This window comes from Molothrus ater, chromosome 3 (assembly GCF_012460135.2).
Source record: "Molothrus ater isolate BHLD 08-10-18 breed brown headed cowbird chromosome 3, BPBGC_Mater_1.1, whole genome shotgun sequence".
NCBI lineage: Eukaryota > Metazoa > Chordata > Aves > Passeriformes > Icteridae > Molothrus > Molothrus ater.
The window spans coordinates 9,646,610-9,671,474 of NC_050480.2; the positions used below are offsets into that span (position 1 = coordinate 9,646,610).

Consider the following 24,865-nt stretch of genomic DNA (forward strand, 5'->3'; position numbering starts at 1 on the left):
GTGCTGGCAGAAATGCTTGGACTCCTGGAAGATGCCCTGAACCCGGTGCTGATCCGTTTGGTTGAAGGGATAACAAAGAACCTCAACTCAAAGGATCCCGGGGTTCATCCTGCAGCTGTGAGGGCACTGGACAAATCTGTTGCTCATTTAGGTAAGGCTGGGCCCTGGCATGGACTCTCCTCAGCTGTGTCTCTGTCTGTCCCACACAAGAGAGCGCTGAGTGCCTTGGGAGCTGTTGTTGTCTGTGGAAGGCTGCAGCTGCCACCCACCAGGAGCTGTGCAGGTGCAGTCCTTATGCACCATCCCCAACAGGCTGGAATGTGCAGCAGCATTTCCCAACAGTCTCAGGCTCCCTTGGCTCTGTGCCGCTGGTCTGAAGAGCAAGTCCTGGACTCCAGCTTTGCTACAGTTCAGAGGCAAAGGGGTTTTGGAATTTGCTTGGGCCCCATCTGACTTCCCAAATGAACAGCTTTGCTGTTGGCATGAAGGGACACCAGCCCATCAGAGCTTCTGCAGAGCAGCCACCTGGAAGGCTCTACATTATTGGCATCAGCTGCCTATTCCCACCTTTCTCCTTTGTCTTCTTTTTCCAACGGGAAACTTATGATTGACCGAGTTCATTTCTTTAGAACAAACTGATCCAAGTCCAGCTGTCAATGATGATTTGTTCCACTTGTTGTTTTGGATGGGGCAAGATGGCAACAGCAAATACCTGCCTAGGCAAGGGCTGCTGAAAATTCCTTTGCCACACAGATTTATGTCAGCTCTGAAAATGACACACTGGGGGAATAAGCCTGAAAAATGGAGTGTTGAAGAAGAAGGTCTTCAGGGGCAGTTTCCACTTTCTCCACCTCAGCTGCTCTTTGAAGTCAAGGACTGCCTGACTCAGTGCCTTTCTGTGTCCCAAGTATGGGCTTCTTCCTTTTTGCTCTGGCGTGCAAAACCATTGCACTGCTTCCATGTGACTGGACTCTTGAGGTCCCTTATGTGAAATGTGTTAACATAGCTCCTGGTCCAGCAGACAACTTTGGATTTACAAATGTGAAAGGAGAGCTTTTCTTTTGGAATTTTAAACCCTGCCAAGAAGGCTGGAAGGAAAGAAGAAAATAATTCAAAAATCATCAGAAATTGACTTTATTGTACAAAATGGGGTTGCCCCTGCCCTTTCCCTCCGCACTGTGCTTTCTCCTATGCCCTCAGAAGAGTGAGCAGAAACGTGTGTTTCACTTGTAGATGAAGTGTCACTGATGAAAGAGCTCTGCCACCAATGGAGCCAACTGAGTGGCGAAGCTCTGCTGGATGTCACGGAGCGTATCACAGGTATGGCCTCCCCTTCTAAGCCAAGAGGTCTCTGAGGGAGAATTGACAGGGAATGCCTGTGAACAGGCAGCAGAGTAGCTCCTCCACATCAGGAGGTGCTGAGCTTGTCCCTCGTGCCCAATAGCCAAGGCAGGTGTATTTGGCAGGCTTTCCCTGGCTGCTGCAGAGCTGTGCAGCATCTGAGATGGGGGCAGCGCTCGGCCTCGGGGCTGAGCTCTCACTGGGGCTCTTCTCAAGTTCCATAGTGACCAATGTCTTTGATTGCATTTAAACTCAAATGAAGTGCCATTTTCAAATGGGTGCCATAACCCTTTTCCTGCTTAGCAGAATTGGTTTTGGGTACTTTCAGGAGCTGTTTGAATGTTGATGACTGCTGGTGGATTAATAGCATAGAGAAAATGACGTCTCTTCCACCACAGAATAATAAATAGCTACTACATAACATTTTGCCTGATCAGAAAATAAGACTGGTCTCCAGAGCATTTCAGGTTTTGATCTCTCAGCCAAATCAGCCATGCAAGGAGCCTGTTGGTAGTAAATTTTTGTTTGTGTTTGATAAGTTGAGTTCATAAAATGAGCAGAGAGAAAATTCCAGAGACAATGTGAGAAAACACTCATGTTCTGGCTAAATTTCAGTCCCCTGTGTAGCCTTTCTCTCTATGCCCCTATTTCAGTGCACATTGTAAGAAAAATGCCATTAACATTGAGAGGGGAAATGCCATTAAAATGTGGAGATGGCCAAATGCCAGGGCAATGGGGTCTGGGTGATTCTCTAAGACACCCTGAGGTGTGAAAGAGCTCTTTGTTGGCAGCCACAAAAGCATTCTGCCAAAGACACCAGCTAGGCACTGATGTTTCTCATCCAGCTGTCAAGATGCACCCGTCTCTGGTGGGCTGGAGTTTTGGAGTGTGTTCTAATACTGCCCTTTGCTGTGTGCCAAGGAGCAAAGGGAAGAGCCAGATGAGACCTCTGGCCCTTGACATCAAAGTTACAAAAATGGAATCATTCCTTTTATTAGAAATCTCTCAATTGCCTCTCCTAGGGTACATTTCTAAATCTTCCGTGTGGATTTAGACTACTTGTTAATGGAAATAAAAGGCAATTTGACGTTTTATTAATTGTTCATGCAGAAATAAATAGTGAAATGATTTAGTAAAGGTACAAAGTCTGCCACAGGTACAAGGCTCTGGTTGGAGAAATTAGTCCTGAGGGGTTGGTGGTTCTGTTTCAAGGATGATCAGTGTGCTATTTCACTGATGTTGGCCAGAGAGGCTTGCCAGAAGCAAAAGCAGAGGTGGATCCTTGTTTGCGTTGAGGCTGGTGGGTAAGGAGCTGTGTCTCTGTCCCGGCAGTGCTGGTGGAATGGGTCCATGCCAGGAGCCCTGAAGTGGTGCAGCGCTACGCCCTGCCCGTGCTCTGGTGCTGCCTGGAGAAGAAGGCGCTGCCTGTGCGAAGCGCCAACGTCTGCGCTGTGGTCACCAAGCTTGCCTGTGCCCTCTGCGAGGTGATGGGCACCCAGCTGATTAAGTGTGCTGAGAGCAAGCCTCCACATGTGCAGGAAAACCTCTCCAGCCTTTTGGGCTGGTGAGGGTTTGAAGTTCTCCAGAAAGCTGACAAAGTGCTGGGTTGGAGACCTCCGGATGGGACATCTTACTGGGACAAAAATGACAAAACACTAAGGAAGGGTGTGCATCTGCCCCCACTCTCTCCATCGCCCGTCCTAGTCATGGCATGGGGGGCCTGAAGGAACTCCAGACTGAGGGCAAGGTGAAGACCAAGCATGGATCAGACTCACACAGAGGTAAGCAGTGAGCAGGGCCGATGTCTGACAGGAGAGCAGCCGGCATGCCGAGACATCAGCAGCATCTGGGCTCAAAGGATGCTGGGGAACTGTAGGAGGGAAGGGCAGCAGCAGAAGAAATGAGGGCCTTGAGAAAAGCAGATTTTGGCATCCTGCAGAATGGCTTTGTGGGGCCATGGCTGGAGATCAGCAGTGGTTGTGAGACACCTTAAAGGCAGGGAGAGGCCAGTGATCTAAAGCCACTGCCATACCATCCCAAAGGCCAGTGGAGGCAGTGGCAACCCAGAACATCTTGATGTCAATGCCAGCTGGGAATGCAGCCACACTTGCACAGGAGAGAGCAGGAGGGGAGAGGTGTCAAATGTGGGAAATGGTCTGTCCCTCACCAGTTCCCTTTCCATTGCCCATCCTGTGCCAATCAGCTCCATCGCTTTGGCTTGTCCTTTCCTGCCAGGTCCCAGTTGGGGGCGTATGTAAAGGTCTTGAGGCATGAATGTGAGCAAGGCTGGATGCTTGATCTGAGCCGTATTTTACTTACTGTGTTCTACTATTTCCAGACCTCCTTGCCATATCCCAGTGGTGGGGAAATGAAGAAGGCATCATTTCGACTGCCTTTGATCCCCCCAATATGCAAGGCAGGCAGTCTCCCTGTTGGAAGTGCTGCGGGGTCTCTGCCAAGCTCTCCCCAGCTGGATTTGCAGGAGTCTGAGGAGATGAGGTAAGCCAAGGTGTCTGCTGCTCCAGTGTGCTGTTCACCTCACTCTTCCCATCTCCTGTGGTCATTTTGCACAGTATCCCATATATTTAGGAAAGCCTCTGGTGTTCAGCATTTTCCTGAACAAAGGCCTTGAAAACTCCTTTTGAAAACAATGACTTCCTTGCCAGTGTCAGATTCTGGACAGTGCTGTGAATTCCAAAGTGTTTGGAAGGAACATGATCCTGTAGTAGTGGGGAGGCAACGGGCGGCACATGAAGTAGTAGAGCCCTTCTCTCTTGGCTTGGCAGCTCCATATTGTTGAGAGAAATTTAACTCATGCTCGTTTCATGAAAAATAAAAAAGCAAGCAATCTTTTCAATTGCTAAAATACACTTTGAATTCCTCACTCATTAGAAGGGCCAGATTAAAAAGGCATGCGTTTAATTAACTCACTTCTTCTCTTGTACCTGGTCGACAGCTTCTTCTGAACCTACAGCAAGAACCCAGGCGAAGAAGAAAAAGAGCCCTCAGTGCAAGACAGGACCTGGGATGTCTCTGTTCCCAAGGGAACTCATGGACCCCTTCAGTTTGGATATTCATGTGCCTGACACCGGCCTTGGGAATGGAGGTCTGGGCTCCCGGCCAGCTCAGGGGGCCTTGGCCCAGGAGCCCGGATCAGCCTCACAAAAAGGTGAGGTGGGATCTGGGCTGCTCTCTGTTGGGAGGAAGGGTCTTGTGGCAGCCCAGAGAGGCTGTGCACATTGGCAGGGAACAGCTGTGGCCTGCATGTGCCCCCTGCAAGGAGCTGTGCTGCTGGCAGTGCCCCTGGAGCTGTAGGGCTGCTGAGCTGTGGGGCAGGGAGAGGAGCAGGAGGGTGCCTGTGCAGCTGAGGTGTTCCTGGAGAGCACAGGGCTCTGGGCTCCCTGCTGTCCCAGGGCAGCCCAGAGGCCAGGCTATGCCTGTGGTAGCTCTGGGGAAGTGGCTCAGGGTTTTCCCCTGGCCTGATTCAAGTAGCTGCCAGCAGGAGCATGTTTCCCTCTGCAGCTGTTTAGAAGCTTCCAAAGAATCTGTCCCATGAAATATGGAGATTAATGTACTTTAGATTTACTTTGTGGACTCTGTTACATTTTGTGTCTGCACTTTGCAGGTCTGACAGGCTCCACTATTGCCAAGAATCTTCCCCAGGCACATCCTCTTCACACCTTCCCTCCCAGCCCTTATGTCCAATCCGAGAGAGGTCTCCAATCAAGCCAACCTCAATGTATGACGGCGATGATGAGAAAAGGAAAACTAGACCTGGGTTCAAAGATATCAGAAGAAGCAGCCAGGAGCAGTGTTCCGAGGGAAACGGATGTAAGGTAAGGAGACCAAGCTAAGTCCTGTGTGGTAAATTTTCAGTTTATTTGCTGTAGGCAGAACTTGGAGACTTTTTCCTGTGCTGTGAGCGCAGGGAAGGAGCTGAGCCAAGGAACAGCTCAGCTGGACACTGTGCTTCAGGCTGTCTTTGCAGTGGGTGTGCAGGGCAGATTTCATGTTCTCAGCATCAATACCAGGAGAGGTCTCAGAATGGTTTCTGGGCTCTGTTGTGGTTTCTCCTCTGTGTTATGGCTGAGAAAACACCAACAAGCAGTCAGAGCAGCACAAGTTGTCCAATCTTGAAAAGTAGTCCTTCTCCATTTAGTAACCTACATATATCTATGAAGCACCTGTGTGTCTTGGTGGTGTTTTCTGTGTCAGCTGTGTCTTCTTTGAATGGAAAAAGGTGTTTGCAGGAACCTGCCAAGTCAGGTTGTCTCAGCTTGTGAGTTGTACAGCCATGCCCTTGGCACAGCTGTCTCGGATGCTATTTCCAGGTCCATCGGCTCCTGGGCAGCTGTGTGCTCTGGCATGGCTTTGTCCAGAGGGAAGGGCTGGGAGGTGGCCATGGGGAGAGCAGCCCAGAGCCCAGGCACACGATTGCCTTTGCAGCAGGGCCAGGACCTGCTGTTGTTTTGGGTTTGCCGTGGGGTGCAGGAGGAGGCAGATGAGCGACAGCTTTGGTAGAGAGAATGTGCAATCCAAGGTTTGGCTACGTGATTTCAGCCTTGCAGAGAAAGGGCCCAAGGTATCCCTGACAGGAACTGAACCCTTTCAGTGAACTTTGAATAGGTCCTGATTTGGCTCTTTAGCCAGGCCAGAAATGATGGGATACTAGGGGTGGGTGTGCATCTATGCCCAGTGGCTCCAGCCCCATTCCTGGCCATGGCATGGGGGCCCTGGAGCAGCTTGGGCAGGCAGAGAGCTTGCAGAGAGCAGCAGGGCAGGGAGCTCTGCTGAACTTCCCAAATGCCAGTGAGCCTGAGCTGATGGATGTGTGGGAGCTGGAGAGCAGTGAGCATGCCGGGAGCTCAGCAGCATCTGGGCTCAAAGGCTGCTGGGGAACTGTAGGAGGGAAGGGCAGCAGCAGAAGAAACGAGGGCCTTGAGAAAAGCAGGTTTTGCCATCCTGCAGAATGGCTTTGTGGGGCCATGGCTGGAGATCAGCAGTGGCTGTGAGACAGCTTAGGGGCAGGGAGAGGCCAGTGATCTAAAGCCACTGCCATGCCATCCCAAAGGCCAGTGGGGGCAGTGGCACCCCAGAACATCTTGATGTCAATGGCAGCTGGGAATGCAGCCACACTTGCACAGGAAGAGAGCAGGAGGGGAGAGGTGTCAAATGTGGGAAATGGTCTGTCCCTCACCAGTTCCCTTTCCATTGCCCATCGTGTGCCAATCAGCTCCATCGCTTTGGCTTGTCCTTTCCTGCCAGGTCCGTGTTGGGGGCCTATGTAAAGGTCCTGAGGCATGAATGTGAGCATGGCTGGATGCTTGATCTGAGCCGTATTTTAATTTTTTCTACTCTTTCCAGACCTCCTTGCCATAGCGCAGTGATGGGGAAATGAAGAAGGCATCATTTGGTCTGCCTTTGATCCCCCCAATATGCAAGGCAGGCAGTCTCCTTGTTGGAAGTGCTGCGGGGTCTTTGCCAAGCTCTCCTCAACGAGATTTCCAGGAGTCCGGGGAGATGAGGTAAGCCAAGGTGTCTGCTGCTCCAGTGCTGTTCACCTCACTCTTCCCATCTCCTGTGGTCATTTTGCACAGTCAGCTGTCCCATGTATTCAGGCAAACCTCTGTGTGTTCAGCATTTTGCCCATCTCTGATGATCCAGCCCAATGTCAAAGCCAACAGCAATGCCCCAAGAGCAGAGGTGGTGGTGGGGAAGAGGAGGCAGGGCTTCAAAGCACCTCAGGATGGGTCCCCTGCTGGACTTGGCTTTTCTGTCAGCCAGAGCTTGGCCAGCTCTGTGTGATTGCAGCCACTGAAAGCTTAAGGACAATTATTCAGCTTTGCATCCTTTTGACTTTGTGTTACATTTCCTCCTTCATCAGAGTGACCATGCTAAGTGGGGTTTCCTCCTTTCATTGTACGCCCATTCCCTCCCTTCTCTTTCTACCTCCTCATATGTTCTTTTGTCCTCCATTTTCTCCAGGCTAAGGCCCTGCAGCCGAAGACAAGAGAAGCCCTCGGAACACGCAGGTAGGTCCAGAGGGCGTCTGTCCTAAAATGACCATTGGAATCTTGACTCTGAGGTGACATTTGAAAAGTTTGGTTAAAACTCATTGTTTGAAATTTATTTTTTTTAATTAATTTCAATTCCTTGCTGGGCTCAGTGGACTCTCCCAGAGCCCAGTCCCTGGCAGTGTTCTCTGGTGGTGCAGTGAAAGTTCCTCCAGTGTGAAGTGTTGAGTGGCAGGAGCTGGAGTGCTCCCTTGGGATCCTGGTAATGCTGTGCAGGGAAAGGAAACATTCCTCTCCATCCTGCACATGCCTTATATCTCCCTGCATCCTTTCTAGTGTCAAAATGAGACTAGAAAAGGAAGGCATTTAGCAGGAAATGAGAAATGTTCCCACTCCTTCCTTCTGCTTTTGTAGGACAATAGCTTTCCTTGGTGTAGTTTCTGAGGTGAATGCTTTGACATATGAAGGAGATTGATGGACATTGCCTGGTTATGCACTGGGAGGAATAGGGAAACCTCCTATGATAGAAAGTCCTTTTGACTTTTCCAATGAAGGAGAGGGAGACTTGCAAAGGGATGTAGCCAAGGCAGGGTGTGATTTTGTCATCCTCTGACAGCACAGTCCCAAAGCCACCTCTGGCAGGGTCACAGTGACAAATCTCTTCCCTGGCTGTCTCTGCCTGTGTCAGTGTTGCAGGCTGAGGCTGGGGCAGGAGATGCCTTGTGCCTGTCCCTGCCTTGCCTGATCCCTGACAAGTGGAATTGTGCCAGACAAAATGCTGGGTCTGGTGCATCTGGGTCAGGCAATGCTTTCAAGTTGAAAACTTCATTGACACTGTTGTTGTTCCTTTGGCCCCTCTGGGTGTGTAATGATAGGAGAGATGAGACTTGGAGAACTAATTCTGCTGATGCAGAGAAAGGGATCAGATCCCCTGGTTCCATGGCTTAGGATTAGTTCTGCCAAATCCTGGGTATGGCCCCTTTGCATTGACTCCTTCATTGCTGCTATGCAGCTGGAATGCTGAATGCAGCTAGAGAGAAGTATTACTCAGTAAGGTGACATTTTTCCTGGATTATTTCTTGACTAGAAATTACTTATGTCATTATTCTTTTCCTGTTTTCCTTTTGTTACTGACCCAAGCATTCTGCAGGGTGAAAGAATCCACTTTTGAGACAGGTTTTCCTCTCATAGTGCTTGGCTGCCACATGATTTTATCCCCTGTGAGGCCATGTGAAGAATTAGTTCTCCTTGTTCTACGGAGCTCTTTTGGGGAGTATTTGAGAATGACTGGCGATCAGCTGTTTCCTTTAAGGACATTTTGAATTGTCAGTATTAGCCAAGATTAGAATTGTTTTGAGATAGGTCGTGTTTATTTGTGTTTGGGTGTCTCTGCTGAAAAGAAAGCAGAGAATGAACCCCTGGAAGAAGTAAGTAGAGCACAAGTGGAACTTTGGCATGAGCACTTTGCTCCCTACAAATACAGGCTCACAGAATACTGGGCACATCTAGTGGAGAAAGCAAAGCTGCTTTTGCATCTAAGACGTGGTGCCATTGTTTGTGTCCCAGAACTTCCTTTGTTGTAAAGAGTAATATAAAAAATCCCCAAAACTGCAACACCCGACCTAGAATTGAGTGAGAACTACAGAAACAAAGGCCTTGAAAACTCCTTTTGAAAACAATGACTTCCTTGCCAGTGTCAGATTCTGGAGAGCACTGTGAATTCCCAAGTGTTTGGAAGGAAAGTGATCGTGTAGTAGTGGGGAGGCAGCGGGCAGCACATGAAGTAGTAGAGCCCTTCTCTCTTGGCTTGGCAGCTGCATATTGTTGAGAGAAATTTAACTGATGCTAGTTTCATGAAAAATAAAAAAGCAAGCAATCTTTTCAGTAACTAAAATACACTTTGAATTCCTCACCCATTAGAAGGGCCGGATTAAAAAGGCATGTGTTTAATTAACTCACTTCTTCTCTTGTACCTGGTCGACAGCTTCTTCTGAACCTACAGCAAGAACCCAGGCGAAGAAGAAAAAGAGCCCTCAGTGCAAGACAGGACCTGGGATGCCTCTGTTCCCAAAGGAACTCATGGATCCCTTCAGTTTGGATTTTCATGTGCCTGACCCTGGCCTTGGGAATGGAGGTCTGGGCTCCCAGCCAGCTCAGGCGGCCTTGGCCCAGGAGCCCCAGGAGCCCGGATCAGCCTCACAAAAAGGTGAGGTGGGAGCTGGGTTGCTCTCTGTTGGGAGGAAGGGTCTTGTGTCAGCCCAGAGAGGCTGTGCACATTGGCAGGGAACAGCTGTGGCCTGCATGTGCCCCCTGCAAGGAGCTGTGCTGCTGCCAGTGCCCCTGGAGCTGCAGGGCTGCTGAGCTGTGGGGCAGGGAGAGGAGCAGGAGCGTGCCTGTGCAGCTGAGGCATTCCTGGAGAGCACAGGGCTCTGGGCTCCCTGCTGTCCCAGGGCAGCCCAGAGGCCAGGCTGTGCCTGTGGTAGCTCTGGGGAAGTGGCTCAGGGTTTTCCCCTGGCCTGCTTCAAGGTGCTGCCAGCAGGAGCATGTTTCCCTTTGCAGCTGTTTAGAAATTTCCAAGGAATATGTCCCATGAAATATGGAGCTTTAGGTTTGCATTGCAGGCCCTGATCTGTTTTGTGTCTCCACTTTGCAGGCCTGGCTGGCTACCCTCTTGCTAAGAGTTTTTCCCTGGCAAGTCCCTCCATGCTCCTTGCCTCCAAGCCATTGCTTCCCATGCAGATGAGCTCTCCTTCAACCATCCCAGGGAAGACGTGCCATGGAGAGCAGGAGAGTGGGAAACCTGACATTGCTGTGGCTGTGAGGAGGAGAGCAGAAAGAAACAGGAGCTCAATTCAGAGGAAAAAGGAAGTAAGGTATGGAGGCCAATCTCAGTCCTGTGTGGTAAATTTTCAGTTTATGTGCTGCCAGCAGAGCTCTGAGGCCTTTTCCCTGGAAGGAACTGACCCTTTCACTGAAGTTTGAACAGGTCCAGATTTGGCTCTCCCTGCTGTCTCAGGGCAGCCCAGAGGCCAGGCTGTGCCTGTGGTAGCTCTGGGGAAGTGGCTCAGGGTTTTCCCCTGGCCTGATTCAAGTAGCTGCCTCCAGGAGCATGTTTCCCTGTGCGGCTGTTTAGAAGCTTCCAAAGAATCTGTCCCATGAAATATGGAGATTAATGTACTTTAGATTTACTTTGTGGACTCTGTTACATTTTGTGTCTGAACTTTGCAGGTCTGACAGGCTCCACTATTGCCAAGAATTTTCCCCAGGCACGTCCTCTTCACACCTTCCCTCCAAGCCCCAATCCGAGAGAGGTCTCCAATCAAGCCAACCTCAATGTATGATGGAGATGATGAGAAAAGGAAAACTAGTCCTGGGTACAAAGATATCAGAAGAAGCAGCCAGGAGCAGTGTTCCGAGGGAAACGGATGTAAGGTAAGGAGACCAAGCTAAGTCCTGTGTGGTAGATTTTCAGTTTATTTGCGGTAGGGGAACTTGGAGACCTTTTCCTGTGCTGTGAGCGCAGGGAAGGAGCTGAGCCAAGGAACAGCTCAGCTGGACACTGTGCTTCAGGCTGTCTTTGCAATGGGTGTGCAGGGCAGATTTCATGTTCTCAGCATCAATACCAGGAGAGGTCTCAGAATGGTTTCTGGGCTCTGTTGTGGTTTCTCCTCTGTGTTATGGCTGAGAAAACACCAACAAGCAGTCAGAGCAGCACAAGTTGTCCAATCTTGAAAAGTAGTCCTTCTCCATTTAGTAACCTACATATATCTATGAAGCACCTGTGTGTCTTGGTGGTGTTTTCTGTGTCAGCTGTGTCTTCTTTGAATGGAAAAAGGTGTTTGCAGGAACCTGCCAAGTCAGGTTGTCTCAGCTTGTGAGTTGTACAGCCATGCCCTTGGCACAGCTGTCTCGGATGCTATTTCCAGGTCCATCGGCTCCTGGGCAGCTGTGTGCTCTGGCATGGCTTTGTCTAGAGGGAAGGGATGGGAGGTAGCCATGGGGAGAGCAGCCCAGAGCCCAGGCACACGATTGCCTTTGCAGCAGGGCCAGGACCTGCTGTTGTTTTGGGTTTGCCATGGGGTGCAGGAGGAGGCAGATGAGCGACAGCTTTGGTAGAGAGAATGTGCAATCCAAGGCTTGGCTACGTGATTTCAGCCTTGCAGAGAAAGGGCCCAAGGTGTCCCTGACAGGAACTGAACCCTTTCAGTGAACTTTGAATAGGTCCTGATTTGGCTCTTTAGCCAGGCCAGAAATGATGGGATACTAGGGGTGGGTGTGCATCTATGCCAGTGGCTCCAGCCCCATTCCTGGCCAAGGCATGGGGGCCCTGGAGTAGCTTGGGCAGGCAGAAAGCTTGCAGAGAGCAGCAGGGCAGGGAGCTCTACTGAGCTTCCCAAATGCCAGTGAGCCTGAGCTGATGGATGTGTGGGAGCTGGAGAGCAGTGAGCATGCCGGGAGCTCAGCAGCATCTGGGCTCAAAGGCTGCTGGGGAACTGTAGGAGGGAAGGGCAGCAGCAGAAGAAATGAGGGCCTTGAGAAAAGCAGGTTTTGCCATCCTGCAGAATGGCTTTGTGGGGCCATGGCTGGAGATCAGCAGTGGCTGTGAGACACCTTAGGGGCAGGGAGAGGCCAGTGATCTACAGCCACTGCCATGCCATCCCAATGGCCAGTGGGGGCACTGGCACCCCAGAACATCTTGATGTCAATGCCAGCTGGGAATGCAGCCACACTTGCACAGGAAGAGAGCAGGAGGGGAGAGGTGTCAAATGTGGGAAATGGTCTGTCCCTCACCGGTTCCCTTTCCATTGCCCATCGTGTGCCAATCAGCTCCATCGCTTTGGCTTGTCCTTTCCTGCCAGGTCCGTGTTGGGGGCGTATGTAAAGGTCCTGAGGCATGAATGTGAGCATGGCTGAATGCTTGATCTGAGCCGTATTTTACTTTTTTCTACTCTTTCCAGACCTCCTTGCCATATACCAGTGATGGGGAAATGAAGAAGGCATCATTTGGACTGCCTTTGATCCCCCCAATATGCAAGGCAGGCAGTCTCCCTGTTGGAAGTGCTGCGGGGTCTTTGCCAAGCTCTCCTCAACGAGATTTCCAGGAGTCCGGGGAGATGAGGTAAGCCAAGGTGTCTGCTGCTCCAGTGCTGTTCACCTCACTCTTCCCATCTCCTGTGGTCATTTTGCACAGTCAGCTGTCCCATGTATTCAGGCAAACCTCTGTGTGTTCAGCATTTTGCCCATCTCTGATGATCCAGCCCAATGTCAAAGCCAACAGCAATGCCCCAAGAGCAGAGGTGGTGGTGGGGAAGAGGAGGCAGGGCTTCAAAGCACCTCAGGATGGGTCCCCTGCTGGACTTGGCTTTTCTGTCAGCCAGAGCTTGGCCAGCTCTGTGTGATTGCAGCCACTGAAAGCTTAAGGACAATTATTCAGCTTTGCATCCTTTTGACTTTGTGTTACATTTCCTCCTTCATCAGAGTGACCATGCTAAGTGGGGTTTCCTCCTTTCATTGTACGCCCCTTCCCTCCCTTCTCTTTCTACCTCCTCATATGTTCTTTTGTCCTCCATTTTCTCCAGGCTAAGGCCCTGCAGCCGAAGACAAGAGAAGCCCTCGGAACACGCAGGTAGGTCCAGAGGGCGTCTGTCCTAAAATGACCATTGGAATCTTGACTCTGAGGTGACATTTGAAAAGTTTGGTTAAAACTCATTGTTTATTTTTTTTTTAAATTAATTTCAATTCCTTGCTGGGCTCAGTGGACTCTCCCAGAGCCCAGTCCCTGGCAGTGTTCTCTGGTGTTGCAGTGAAAATTCCTCCAGTGTGAAGTGGTGAGTGGCAGGAGCTGGAGTGCTGCCTTGGGATCCTGGTAATGCTGTGCAGGGAAAGGAAACATTCCTCTCCATCCTGCACATGCCTTATATCTCCCTGCATCCTTTCTAGTGTCAAAATGAGACTAGAAAAGGAAGGCATTTAGCAGGAAATGAGAAATGTTCCCACTCCTTCCTCCTGCTGTTGAAGGACAATAGCTTTCCTTGGTGTAGTTTCTGAGCTGAATGCTTTGACATATGAAGGAGATGTATGGACATTGCCTGGTTAGACACTGTCGGAAACAGGGAAACCTCCTATGACAGAAAGTCCTTTTGACTTTTCCAATGAAGGAGAGGGAGACTTGCGAAGGGATGCAGCCGAGGCAGGGTGTGAGTTTGTCATCCTCTGACAGCACAGTCCCAAAGCCACCTATGGCAGGGTTACAATGACAAATCTCTTCCCTGGCTGTCTCTGCCTGTGTCAGTGTTGCAGGCTGAGGCTGGGACAGGAGATGCCTTGTGCCTGTCCCTACCTTGCCTGATCCCTGACAAGTGGAATTATGCCAGACAAAATGCTGGGTCTGGTGCATCTGGGTCAGGCAATGCTTTCAAGTTGGAAGCCTCATTGATGCTGTTGTTGTTGCTTTGGCATCTCTGGGTATGTAATGATAGGAGAGATGAGACTTGGAGAACTAATTCTGCTGATGCAGAGAAAGGGATCAGATCCCCTGGTTCCATGGCTTAGGATTAGTTCTGCCAAATCCTGGGTATGGCCCCTTTGGATTGACTCCTTCATTGCTGGTATGCAGCTGGAATGCTGAATGCAGCTAGAGAGAAGTATTACTCAGTAAGGTGACATTTTTCCTGGATTATTTCTTGACTAGAAATTACTTATGTCATTATTCTTTTCCTGTTTTCCTTTTGTTACTGACCCAAGCATTCTGCAGGGTGAAAGAATCCACTTTTGAGACAGGTTTTCCTCTCATAGTGCTTGGCTGCCACATGATTTTATCCCCTGTGAGGCCATGTGAAGAATTAGTTCTCCTTGTTCTACGGAGCTCTTTTGGGGAGTATTTGAGAATGACTGGCGATCAGCTGTTTCCTTTAAGGACATTTTGAATTGTCAGTATTAGCCAAGATTAGAATTGTTTTGAGATAGGTCGTGTTTACTTGTGTTTGGGTGTCTCTGCTGAAAAGAAAGCAGAGAATGAACCCCTGGAAGAAGTAAGTAGAGCACAAGTGGAACATTGGCATGAGCACTTTGCTCCCTACAAATACAGGCTCGCAGAATACTGGGCACATCTAGTGGAGAAAGCAAAGCTGCTTTTGCATCTAAGACGTGGTGCCATTGTTTGTGTCCCAGAACTTCCTTTGTTGTAAAGAGTAATATAAAAAAATCCCCAAAACTGCAACACCCGACCTAGAATTGAGTGAGAACTACAGAAACAAAGGCCTTGAAAACTCCTTTTGAAAACAATGACTTCCTTGCCAGTGTCAGATTCTGGAGAGCACTGTGAATTCCCAAGTGTTTGGAAGGAAAGTGATCGTGTAGTAGTGGGGAGGCAGCGGGCAGCACATGAAGTAGTAGAGCCCTTCTCTCTTGGCTTGGCAGCTGCATATTGTTGAGAGAAATTTAACTGATGCTAGTTTCATGAAAAATAAAAAAGCAAGCAATCTTTTCAGTAACTAAAATACACTTTGAATTCCTCACCCATTAGAAGGGCCGGATTAAAAAGGCATGAGTTTAATTAACTCACTTCTTCTCTTGTACCTGGTCGACAGCTTCTTCTGAACCTACAGCAAGAACCCAGGCGAAGAAGAAAAAGAGCCCTCAGTGCAAGACAGGACCTGGGATGCCTCTGTTCCCAAAGGAACTCATGGATCCCTTCAGTTTGGATTTTCATGTGCCTGAACCTGGCCTTGGGAATGGAGGTCTGGGCTCCCAGCCAGCTCAGGCGGCCTTGGCCCAGGAGCCCCAGGAGCCTGGATCAGCCTCACAAAAAGGTGAGGTGGGAGCTGGGTTGCTCTCTGTTGGGAGGAAGGGTCTTGTGTCAGCCCAGAGAGGCTGTGCACATTGGCAGGGAACAGCTGTGGCCTGCATGTGCCCCCTGCAAGGAGCTGTGCTGCTGCCAGTGCCCCTGGAGCTGCAGGGCTGCTGAGCTGTGGGGCAGGGAGAGGAGCAGGAGGGTGCCTGTGCAGCTGAGGCATTCCTGGAGAGCACAGGGCTCTGGGCTCCCTGCTGTCCCAGGGCAGCCCAGAGGCCAGGCTGTGCCTGTGGTAGCTCTGGGGAAGTGGCTCAGGGTTTTCCCCTGGCCTGCTTCAAGGTGCTGCCAGCAGGAGCATGTTTCCCTTTGCAGCTGTTTAGAAATTTCCAAGGAATATGTCCCATGAAATATGGAGCTTTAGGTTTGCATTGCAGGCTCTGATCTGTTTTGTGTCTCCACTTTGCAGGCCTGGCTGGCTACCCTCTTGCTAAGAGTTTTTCCCTGGCAAGTCCCTCCATGCTCCTTGCCTCCAAGCCATTGCTTCCCATGCAGATGAGCTCTCCTTCAACCATCCCAGGGAAGACGTGCCATGGAGAGCAGGAGAGTGGGAAACCTGACATTGCTGTGGCTGTGAGGAGGAGAGCAGAAAGAAACAGGAGCTCAATTCAGAGGAAAAAGGAAGTAAGGTATGGAGGCCAATCTCAGTCCTGTGTGGTAAATTTTCAGTTTATGTGCTGCCAGCAGAGCTCTGAGGCCTTTTCCCTGGAAGGAACTGACCCTTTCACTGAAGTTTGAACAGGTCCAGATTTGGCTCTCCCTGCTGTCTCAGGGCAGCCCAGAGGCCAGGCTGTGCCTGTGGTAGCTCTGGGGAAGTGGCTCAGGGTTTTCCCCTGGCCTGATTCAAGTAGCTGCCTCCAGGAGCATGTTTCCCTGTGCGGCTGTTTAGAAGCTTCCAAAGAATCTGTCCCATGAAATATGGAGATTAATGTACTTTAGATTTACTTTGTGGACTCTGTTACATTTTGTGTCTGAACTTTGCAGGTCTGACAGGCTCCACTATTGCCAAGAATTTTCCCCAGGCACGTCCTCTTCACACCTTCCCTCCAAGCCCCAATCCGAGAGAGGTCTCCAATCAAGCCAACCTCAATGTATGATGGAGATGATGAGAAAAGGAAAACTAGTCCTGGGTACAAAGATATCAGAAGAAGCAGCCAGGAGCAGTGTTCCGAGGGAAACGGATGTAAGGTAAGGAGACCAAGCTAAGTCCTGTGTGGTAGATTTTCAGTTTATTTGCGGTAGGGGAACTTGGAGACCTTTTCCTGTGCTGTGAGCGCAGGGAAGGAGCTGAGCCAAGGAACAGCTCAGCTGGACACTGTGCTTCAGGCTGTCTTTGCAATGGGTGTGCAGGGCAGATTTCATGTTCTCAGCATCAATACCAGGAGAGGTCTCAGAATGGTTTCTGGGCTCTGTTGTGGTTTCTCCTCTGTGTTATGGCTGAGAAAACACCAACAAGCAGTCAGAGCAGCACAAGTTGTCCAATCTTGAAAAGTAGTCCTTCTCCATTTAGTAACCTACATATATCTATGAAGCACCTGTGTGTCTTGGTGGTGTTTTCTGTGTCAGCTGTGTCTTCTTTGAATGGAAAAAGGTGTTTGCAGGAACCTGCCAAGTCAGGTTGTCTCAGCTTGTGAGTTGTACAGCCATGCCCTTGGCACAGCTGTCTCGGATGCTATTTCCAGGTCCATCGGCTCCTGGGCAGCTGTGTGCTCTGGCATGGCTTTGTCTAGAGGGAAGGGATGGGAGGTAGCCATGGGGAGAGCAGCCCAGAGCCCAGGCACACGATTGCCTTTGCAGCAGGGCCAGGACCTGCTGTTGTTTTGGGTTTGCCATGGGGTGCAGGAGGAGGCAGATGAGCGACAGCTTTGGTAGAGAGAATGTGCAATCCAAGGCGTGGCTACGTGATTTCAGCCTTGCAGAGAAAGGGCCCAAGGTGTCCCTGACAGGAACTGAACCCTTTCAGTGAACTTTGAATAGGTCCTGATTTGGCTCTTTAGCCAGGCCAGAAATGATGGGATACTAGGGGTGGGTGTGCATCTATGCCCAGTGGCTCCAGCCCCATTCCTGGCCAAGGCATGGGGGCCCTGGAGTAGCTTGGGCAGGCAGAGAGCTTGCAGAGAGCAGCAGGGCAGGGAGCTCTACTGAGCTTCCCAAATGCCAGTGAGCCTGAGCTGATGGATGTGTGGGAGCTGGAGAGCAGTGAGCATGCCGGGAGCTCAGCAGCATCTGGGCTCAAAGGCTGCTGGGGAACTGTAGGAGGGAAGGGCAGCAGCAGAAGAAATGAGGGCCTTGAGAAAAGCAGGTTTTGCCATCCTGCAGAATGGCTTTGTGGGGCCATGGCTGGAGATCAGCAGTGGCTGTGAGACACCTTAGGGGCAGGGAGAGGCCAGTGATCTACAGCCACTGCCATGCCATCCCAAAGGCCAGTGGGGGCACTGGCACCCCAGAACATCTTGATGTCAATGGCAGCTGGGAATGCAGCCACACTTGCACAGGAAGAGAGCAGGAGGGGAGAGGTGTCAAATGTGGGAAATGGTCTGTCCCTCACCGGTTCCCTTTCCATTGCCCATCGTGTGCCAATCAGCTCCATCGCTTTGGCTTGTCCTTTCCTGCCAGGTCCGTGTTGGGGGCCTATGTAAAGGTCCTGAGGCATGAATGTGAGCATGGCTGAATGCTTGATCTGAGCCGTATTTTACTTTTTTCTACTCTTTCCAGACCTCCTTGCCATATACGAGTGATGGGGAAATGAAGAAGGCATCATTTGGTCTGCCTTTGATCCCCCCAATATGCAAGGCAGGCAGTCTCCTTGTTGGAAGTGCTGCGGGGTCTTTGCCAAGCTCTCCTCAACGAGATTTCCAGGAGTCCGGGGAGATGAGGTAAGCCAAGGTGTCTGCTGCTCCAGTGCTGTTCACCTCACTCTTCCCATCTCCTGTGGTCATTTTGCACAGTCAGCTGTCCCATGTATTCAGGCAAACCTCTGTGTGTTCAGCATTTTGCCCATCTCTGATGATCCAGCCCAATGTCAAAGCCAACAGCAATGCCCCAAGAGCAGAGGTGGTGGTGGGGAAGAGGAGGCAGGGCTTCAAAGCACCTCAGGATGGGTCCCCTGCTGGACTTGGCTTTTCTGTCAGCCAGAGCTTGGCCAGCTCTGTGTGATTGCAGCCACTGAAAGCTTAAGGACAATTATTCAGCTTTGCATCCTTTTGACTTTGTGTTACATTTCCTCCTTCATCAGAGTGACCATGCTAAGTGGGGTTTCCTCCTTTCATTGTACGCCCCTTCCCTCCCTTCTCTTTCTACCTCCTCATATGTTCTTTTGTCCTCCATTTTCTCCAGGCTAAGGCCCTGCAGCCGAAGACAAGAGAAGCCCTCGGAACACGCAGGTAGGTCCAGAGGGCGTCTGTCCTAAAATGACCATTGGAATCTTGACTCTGAGGTGATATTTGAAAAGTTTGGTTAAAACTCATTGTTTATTTTTTTTTTAAATTAATTTCAATTCCTTGCTGGGCTCAGTGGACTCTCCCAGAGCCCAGTCCCTGGCAGTGTTCTCTGGTGTTGCAGTGAAAATTCCTCCAGTGTGAAGTGGTGAGTGGCAGGAGCTGGAGTGCTGCCTTGGGATCCTGGTAATGCTGTGCAGGGAAAGGAAACATTCCTCTCCATCCTGCACATGCCTTATATCTCCCTGCATCCTTTCTAGTGTCAAAATGAGACTAGAAAAGGAAGGCATTTAGCAGGAAATGAGAAATGTTCCCACTCCTTCCTCCTGCTGTTGAAGGACAATAGCTTTCCTTGGTGTAGTTTCTGAGCTGAATGCTTTGACATATGAAGGAGATGTATGGACATTGCCTGGTTAGACACTGTCGGAAACAGGGAAACCTCCTATGACAGAAAGTCCTTTTGACTTTTCCAATGAAGGAGAGGGAGACTTGCGAAGGGATGCAGCCGAGGCAGGGTGTGAGTTTGTCATCCTCTGACAGCACAGTCCCAAAGCCACCTATGGCAGGGTTACAATGACAAATCTCTTCCCTGGCTGTCTCTGCCTGTGTCAGTGTTGCAGGCTGAGGCTGGGACAGGAGATGCCTTGTGCCTGTCCCTACCTTGCCTGATCCCTGACAAGTGGAATTATGCCAGACAAAATGCTGGGTCTGGTGCATCTGGGTCAGGCAATGCTTTCAAGTTGGAAGCCTCATTGATGCTGTTGTTGTTCCTTTGGCATCTCTGGGTATGTAATGATAGGAGAGATGAGACTTGGAGAACTAATTCTGCTGATGCAGAGAAAGGGATCAGATCCCCTGGTTCCATGGCTTAGGATTAGTTCTGCCAAATCCTGGGTATGGCCCCTTTGCATTGACTCCTTCATTGCTGGTATGCAGCTGGAATGCTGAATGCAGCTAGAGAGAAGTATTACTCAGTAAGGTGACATTTTTCCTGGATTATTTCTTGACTAGAAATTACTTATGTCATTATTCTTTTCCTGTTTTCCTTTTGTTACTGACCCAAGCATTCTGCAGGGTGAAAGAATCCACTTTTGAGACAGGTTTTCCTCTCATAGTGCTTGGCCGCCACATGATTTTATCCTCTGTGAGGCCATGTAAAGAATTAGTTCTCCTTGTTCTAACGAGCTCTTTTGGGGAGTATTTGAGAATGACTGGCGATCAGCTGTTTCCTTTAAGGACATTTTGAATTGTCAGTATTAGCCAAGATCAGAATTGTTTTGAGATAGGTCGTGTTTATTTGGGTTTGGGTGTCTCTGCTGAAAAGAAAGCAGAGAATGAACCCCTGGAAGAAGTAAGTAGAGCACAAGTGGAACTCTGGCATGAGCACTTTGCTCCCTACAAATACAGGCTCGCAGAATACTGGGCACATCTAGTGGAGAAAGCAAAGCTGCTTTTGCATCTAAGACGTGGTGCCATTGTTTGTGTCCCAGAACTTCCTTTGTTGTAAAGAGTAATATAAAAAATCCCCAAAACTGCAACACCCGACCTAGAATTGAGTGAGAACTACAGAAACAAAGGCCTTGAAAACTCCTTTTGAAAACAATGACTTCCTTGCCAGTGTCAGATTCTGGAGAGCACTGTGAATTCCCAAGTGTTTGGAAGGAAAGTGATCGTGTAGTAGTGGGGAGGCAGCGGGCAGCACATGAAGTAGTAGAGCCCTTCTCTCTTGGCTTGGCAGCTGCATATTGTTGAGAGAAATTTAACTGATGCTAGTTTCATGAAAAATAAAAAAGCAAGCAATCTTTTCAGTAACTAAAATACACTTTGAATTCCTCACCCATTAGAAGGGCCGGATTAAAAAGGCATGCGTTTAATTAACTCACTTCTTCTCTTCTACCTGGTCGACAGCTTCTTCTGAACCTACAGCAAGAACCCAGGTGAAGAAGAAAAAGAGCCCTCAGTGCAAGACAGGACCTGGGATGTCTCTGTTGCCAAAGGAACTCATGGACCCCTTCAGTTTGGATATTCATGTGCCTGACCCTGTGTGGTGGTTTTACTGGAAATGTGTTTTTGGCGATGCTGTGTTTGCACCAATGGATATTCAGGCTTTAATATTGGTATCTAACCTGGCCATTAGGACATTGGACACGCCTCTGAGAACACGGGGTCAAAAGCAGAGCTCTCCCCTGGGAGGGTCTCTTGGGTGTCCGGCGGGAAAGAGTTCGGGTCTCTCCCCCGGCTCTGGGGGGGCTGCCTGATGGCTCCCTGGTGTCTCTCTCTCTCTCTCTCTCTTCCACCCTTCCACCCCCGGGCTCAGGCCTACCTCTCCTGGCCACATGGCTTTTCCCCTCCACCTGCCCAGCCAGCAGCTGGGCCGGGGGAGAGACCCGAACTCTTTCCCGCCGGACACCCAAGAGACCCTCCCAGGGGAGAGCTCTGCTTTTGACCCTGTGTTCTCAGAGGTGTGTCAATGTCCTAATGGCCAGGTTAGATGCCAATTTTAAAATGTGAACATCCATTGGCCCAACCACAGCATCCCAAAAACCACATTTCCTGTCAAACCACCACACCCCGGCCTTGGGAATGGAGATCTTGGCCCAGGAGCCCCAGGAGCCTGGATCAGCCACACAAAAAGGTGAGGTGGGAGCTGGGCCCCTTTTTTTGGGAGGAAGGGTCTTGTGTCAGCCCAGAGAGGCTGTGCACATTGGCAGGGAACAGCTGTGGCCTGCATGTGCCCCTTGCAAGGAGCTGTGCTGCTGCCAGTGCCCCTGGAGCTGCAGGGCTGCTGAGCTGTGGGGCAGGGAGAGGAGCAGGAGGGTGCCTGTGTAGCTGAGGCATTCCTGGAGAGCACAGGGCTCTGGGCTCCCTGCTGTCCCAGGGCAGCCCAGAGGCCAGGCTGTGCCTGTGGTAGCTCTGGGGAAGTGGCTCAGGGTTTTCCCCTGGCCTGCCTCAAGTAGCTGCCTGCAGGAGCATGTTTCCCTGTGCAGGTGTTTAGAAGCTTCCAGTAAATGTGCCCCATGAAATACAGAGCTTCAGATGCTTTAGGTTTGCATTGCAGGCTCTGATCCATTTTGTGTCTCCACTTTGCAGGCCTGACTTGATACCCTCTTGCTAAGAGGTTTTGTCTGGTAGTTTCCATGTTCCCTTATCGACCAAGTCCTCGCCTCCAGCCCAGAAGAGCTGTCTTTCCTCGAAGATCAGGAAGAGGCCGCCGACTGACCGAAGAGTGTTTCAAGAACAGGATTTATGTTTTAGGCTTCACAGTTACATCTGTACATATGTTATTTAGATGTAGTTATTTATTTATGAACATTTATAAATAAATTATTTGCAATTATTTGCGATTATTTGCAGTCATTATTTTTAGTCATTATTTTTATTATTTTTAGTCATTATTTTTATTATTTTTAGTCATTATATATAGTTTTGAATAAATGTATTTTGATTGTATATTTAGATTTTGATGACATTATTTTAATTGTATCTATTTTATTTTGAAGATTTTTAAAAATTTTATTTTTAAGAAATTTATTTTTTATTTTAAAAAAATTAGTTACAAATAAATAAATAAAATTTAAGTAAACCAAAGGAAATTGTGACACCAGGACCTGCTAGCCTCGAGGTAATGGGAGTGCAGCTCACTCGATGTGCCAGTGTCTCACCACGTCCTCTCCTCACTGGGCCACCTCTTCCTCTTTTGCCATGTTTTCTTTGCGTCATTTATGCTGCTTTTTGTTACTTGGCATTACAACGGGGCTACCATTGATATGTTTGGGGGAAAATGGATCCAAAAGATCCTGTCTAGTCAAAAGTTTTCTACCTAGATGCATTCTGTGCTCACCTCATGCTCACTCCTCTGCCAGTGTGGCTGCATTCCCAGCTGGCATCCACATGATTAACATCAAGATATTCTGGGGTTGCCATTGCCCCCACTGGCCTTTGGGATGGCATGGCAGTGGCTGTAGATCACTGGCCTCTCCCTGCCCCTAAGGTGTCTCACATCCAGTGCTGATCTCCAGCCATGGCCCCACAAAGCCATTCTGCAGGATGGCAAAACCTGCTTTTCTCAAGGCCCTCATTTCTTCTGCTGCTGCCCTTCCCTCCTACAGTTCCCCAGCATCCTCTGAGCCCAGATGCTGCTCAGCTCTCGGCATGCTCGCTGCTCTCCAGCTCACACACATCCATCAGCTCAGGCTCACTGGCATTTGGGAAGTCAGCAGAGCTCCCTGCCCTGCTGCTCTCTGCAAGCTCTCTGCCTGCCCAAGCTGCTCCAGGGCCCCCATGCCATGGCCAGGAATGGGGCTGGAGGCACTGGAGTAGATGCACACCCACCCCTAGTATCCCATCATTGCTGGCCCGGCTAAAGAGTCAAATCAGGACCTGTTCAAAGTTCACTGAAAGGGTCAGTTCCTGTCAGGGACACCTTGGGCCCTTTCTCTGCAAGGCTGAAATCAAGTACCCCAGCCTTGGATTGCACATGCTCTCTACCAAAGCTGTTGCTCATCTGCCTCCTCCTGCACCCCATGGCAAACCCAAAACAACTGCAGGTCCTGGCCCTGCTGCAAAGGCAATCGTGTGCCTGGGCTCTGGGCTGCTCTCCCCATGGCCACCTCCCCATCCCTTCCCTCTGGACAAAGCCATGCCAGAGCACACAGCTGCCCAGGACCTGATGGAGTCTGGAAATAGCATCAGAGACAACTGTGCCAAGGGCATGGCTGTACAACCAGTCCAGGAGCTTCACGACGCCGCGGAAGCCAGGGCACGACACCATCCACTGCAGCGCCAGTTCCAGGGGCACAAGGGTGCCCTTGTGCTGCGGGGGGACCGCGATGCCCTCAGCGGGGCCGGTGCTGCGCCGCGCCCACCCCGAGATGCGATTCCGGGACACTCGCTTGATGGCCACCTGCGAGCCAAGGCCAGCGGCGGCCTGAGCTCGCCCCGCTCCGACCGGGCCCCGTCTCTTACCGGGGCGCAGTCGGCGAGCCGGGTCCCGGAGTAAACGCTGCCGCAGCCGCCGCCGCCCTCCCGGCAGAGCTGCTCCAGGGGAGCCTTCTCCGCCCGTGAGGGCGGCACCGCGCTCTCGCCATTCTGCCCGGGGCACCCGACTGCTCCGGCCGCTGCTCCTTGCCGAGCCGTCCCCGGGGCCGGCGGCCGAGCTGACGAGTGGCGAAGCTCAGACCGGGGACAGCACCGGCGACGCTGCCGGGGACGGGGCGGGAGCCGGGCGGAACCACGGGAGGGGCTTCGTTCGGGGCCGGGGCCAGGCCAGAGCCCGCACCAGGCGGAGCCAAAAGCCGGCGCTGCTCCTCCAGCACCAGAGTCAGCGGCGCTTCCAGCGGTGCCACAGCCAGCACGGAGAGGGCCCGGCGGAGGCGGCCCCGCCGAGGAGCGCATTGCGGGACGCGGCATGGCAGAGGCAGAACACGGACGGGACGGCACAGCACGGCACGGGAGTGGAGAGGGTGTGAGAGGGAGAAGGGGACGGAGATGGAGCAGAGTCGAGCGGAAAATCGATCGAGAGAGGCGCTGCTGCTGTTGCTGCTGACTCCGCGAACCCAGCGAAGGAGCCGCCGCGCGTCCCGCGGAACGAAAGAAATTAACAAAGAAATAAGTACCTATGAAAGAAATAACTGAATAAATCACTACAGAAATGAATAAAAGCGTTGGCTTGCAGCTTTCTCCTTCCTTGGGTGAGATGAGGCATTTCCCTGGGAAGAATTCCCTGTCCTGATGGTTGTGCCAGAGCACACAGGAGTGGAGCCTTTAATTTTCAGGTAGAAAAGGAAAATAGTTTCAGTAATGTCATCTCTTTTCATCCTCTGTCGAGACAGTTGCAGGCTGCTAAAAGACATGGTCTTTTGTTGAAAGAAGATGTTGCAATGTTGAACTCGGTCCCAAGTTTCTTTTTCTGCCAGAGGATGAGGAGGGGAAGTATCCCAGAATTATGGAGTCATGGCATGGTTTGGCTTGGAAGGGACCTGAAAGATCACATTGTTGCACCCCCCCTGCTGTGTCTGGGGACCCCTTGCACTAGACCAGCTTGTCTAGAGCTCCATCCAGCCTGGCCTTGAACACTGTCAGGGATGGCACATCCACACCTTCTCTGGGCAACCTGTTCCAGGAGAGTCTTTTTTCTGAATCCCTCTTCTAAACCTACTCTCTTTCCATTTGGATCCATTCTCCTGTGCCCTGCCCTTCCTGCCCTCGTACCAAGTCCCTGCCCA

General features: G+C 50.7%; 1 protein-coding gene across 2 annotated transcripts; it reads right to left on the reverse strand.

Moving 5' to 3' along the window:
• Positions 1-295: 295 nt before the first annotated feature.
• On the reverse strand, positions 296-24,081 carry LOC118684795 (translation initiation factor IF-2-like). Of its 2 annotated transcripts, none has more exons than XM_036379916.2 (2): positions 23,607-24,081; positions 296-1,088 (listed from the first exon to the last, which is right to left on the reverse strand). In XM_036379916.2, the coding sequence occupies exons 1-2, from the start codon at positions 24,048-24,050 to the stop codon at positions 984-986; spliced, it is 549 nt and encodes a 182-aa protein (XP_036235809.1). In that variant the 5' UTR covers positions 24,051-24,081; the 3' UTR covers positions 296-983. The 2 variants fall into 2 exon arrangements, with proteins under 2 accessions (XP_036235809.1, XP_036235810.1); XM_036379917.2 differs by lacking the exon at positions 296-1,088 and adding an exon at positions 16,381-16,641.
• Positions 24,082-24,865: the final 784 nt, after the last annotated feature.

Bases quoted from the DNA above. Each gene is read 5' to 3' on its own strand.
- LOC118684795 (XM_036379916.2), bottom strand. From the start codon at position 24,050: ATGCCGCGTCCCGCAATGCGCTCCTCGGCGGGGCCGCCTCCGCCGGGC. The intron at 1,089-23,606 runs GTAAGAGACGGG...CTTTCCTTCCAG, and splicing joins GGCTCGCCGACTGCGCCCCG to CCTTCTTGGCAGGGTTTAAA.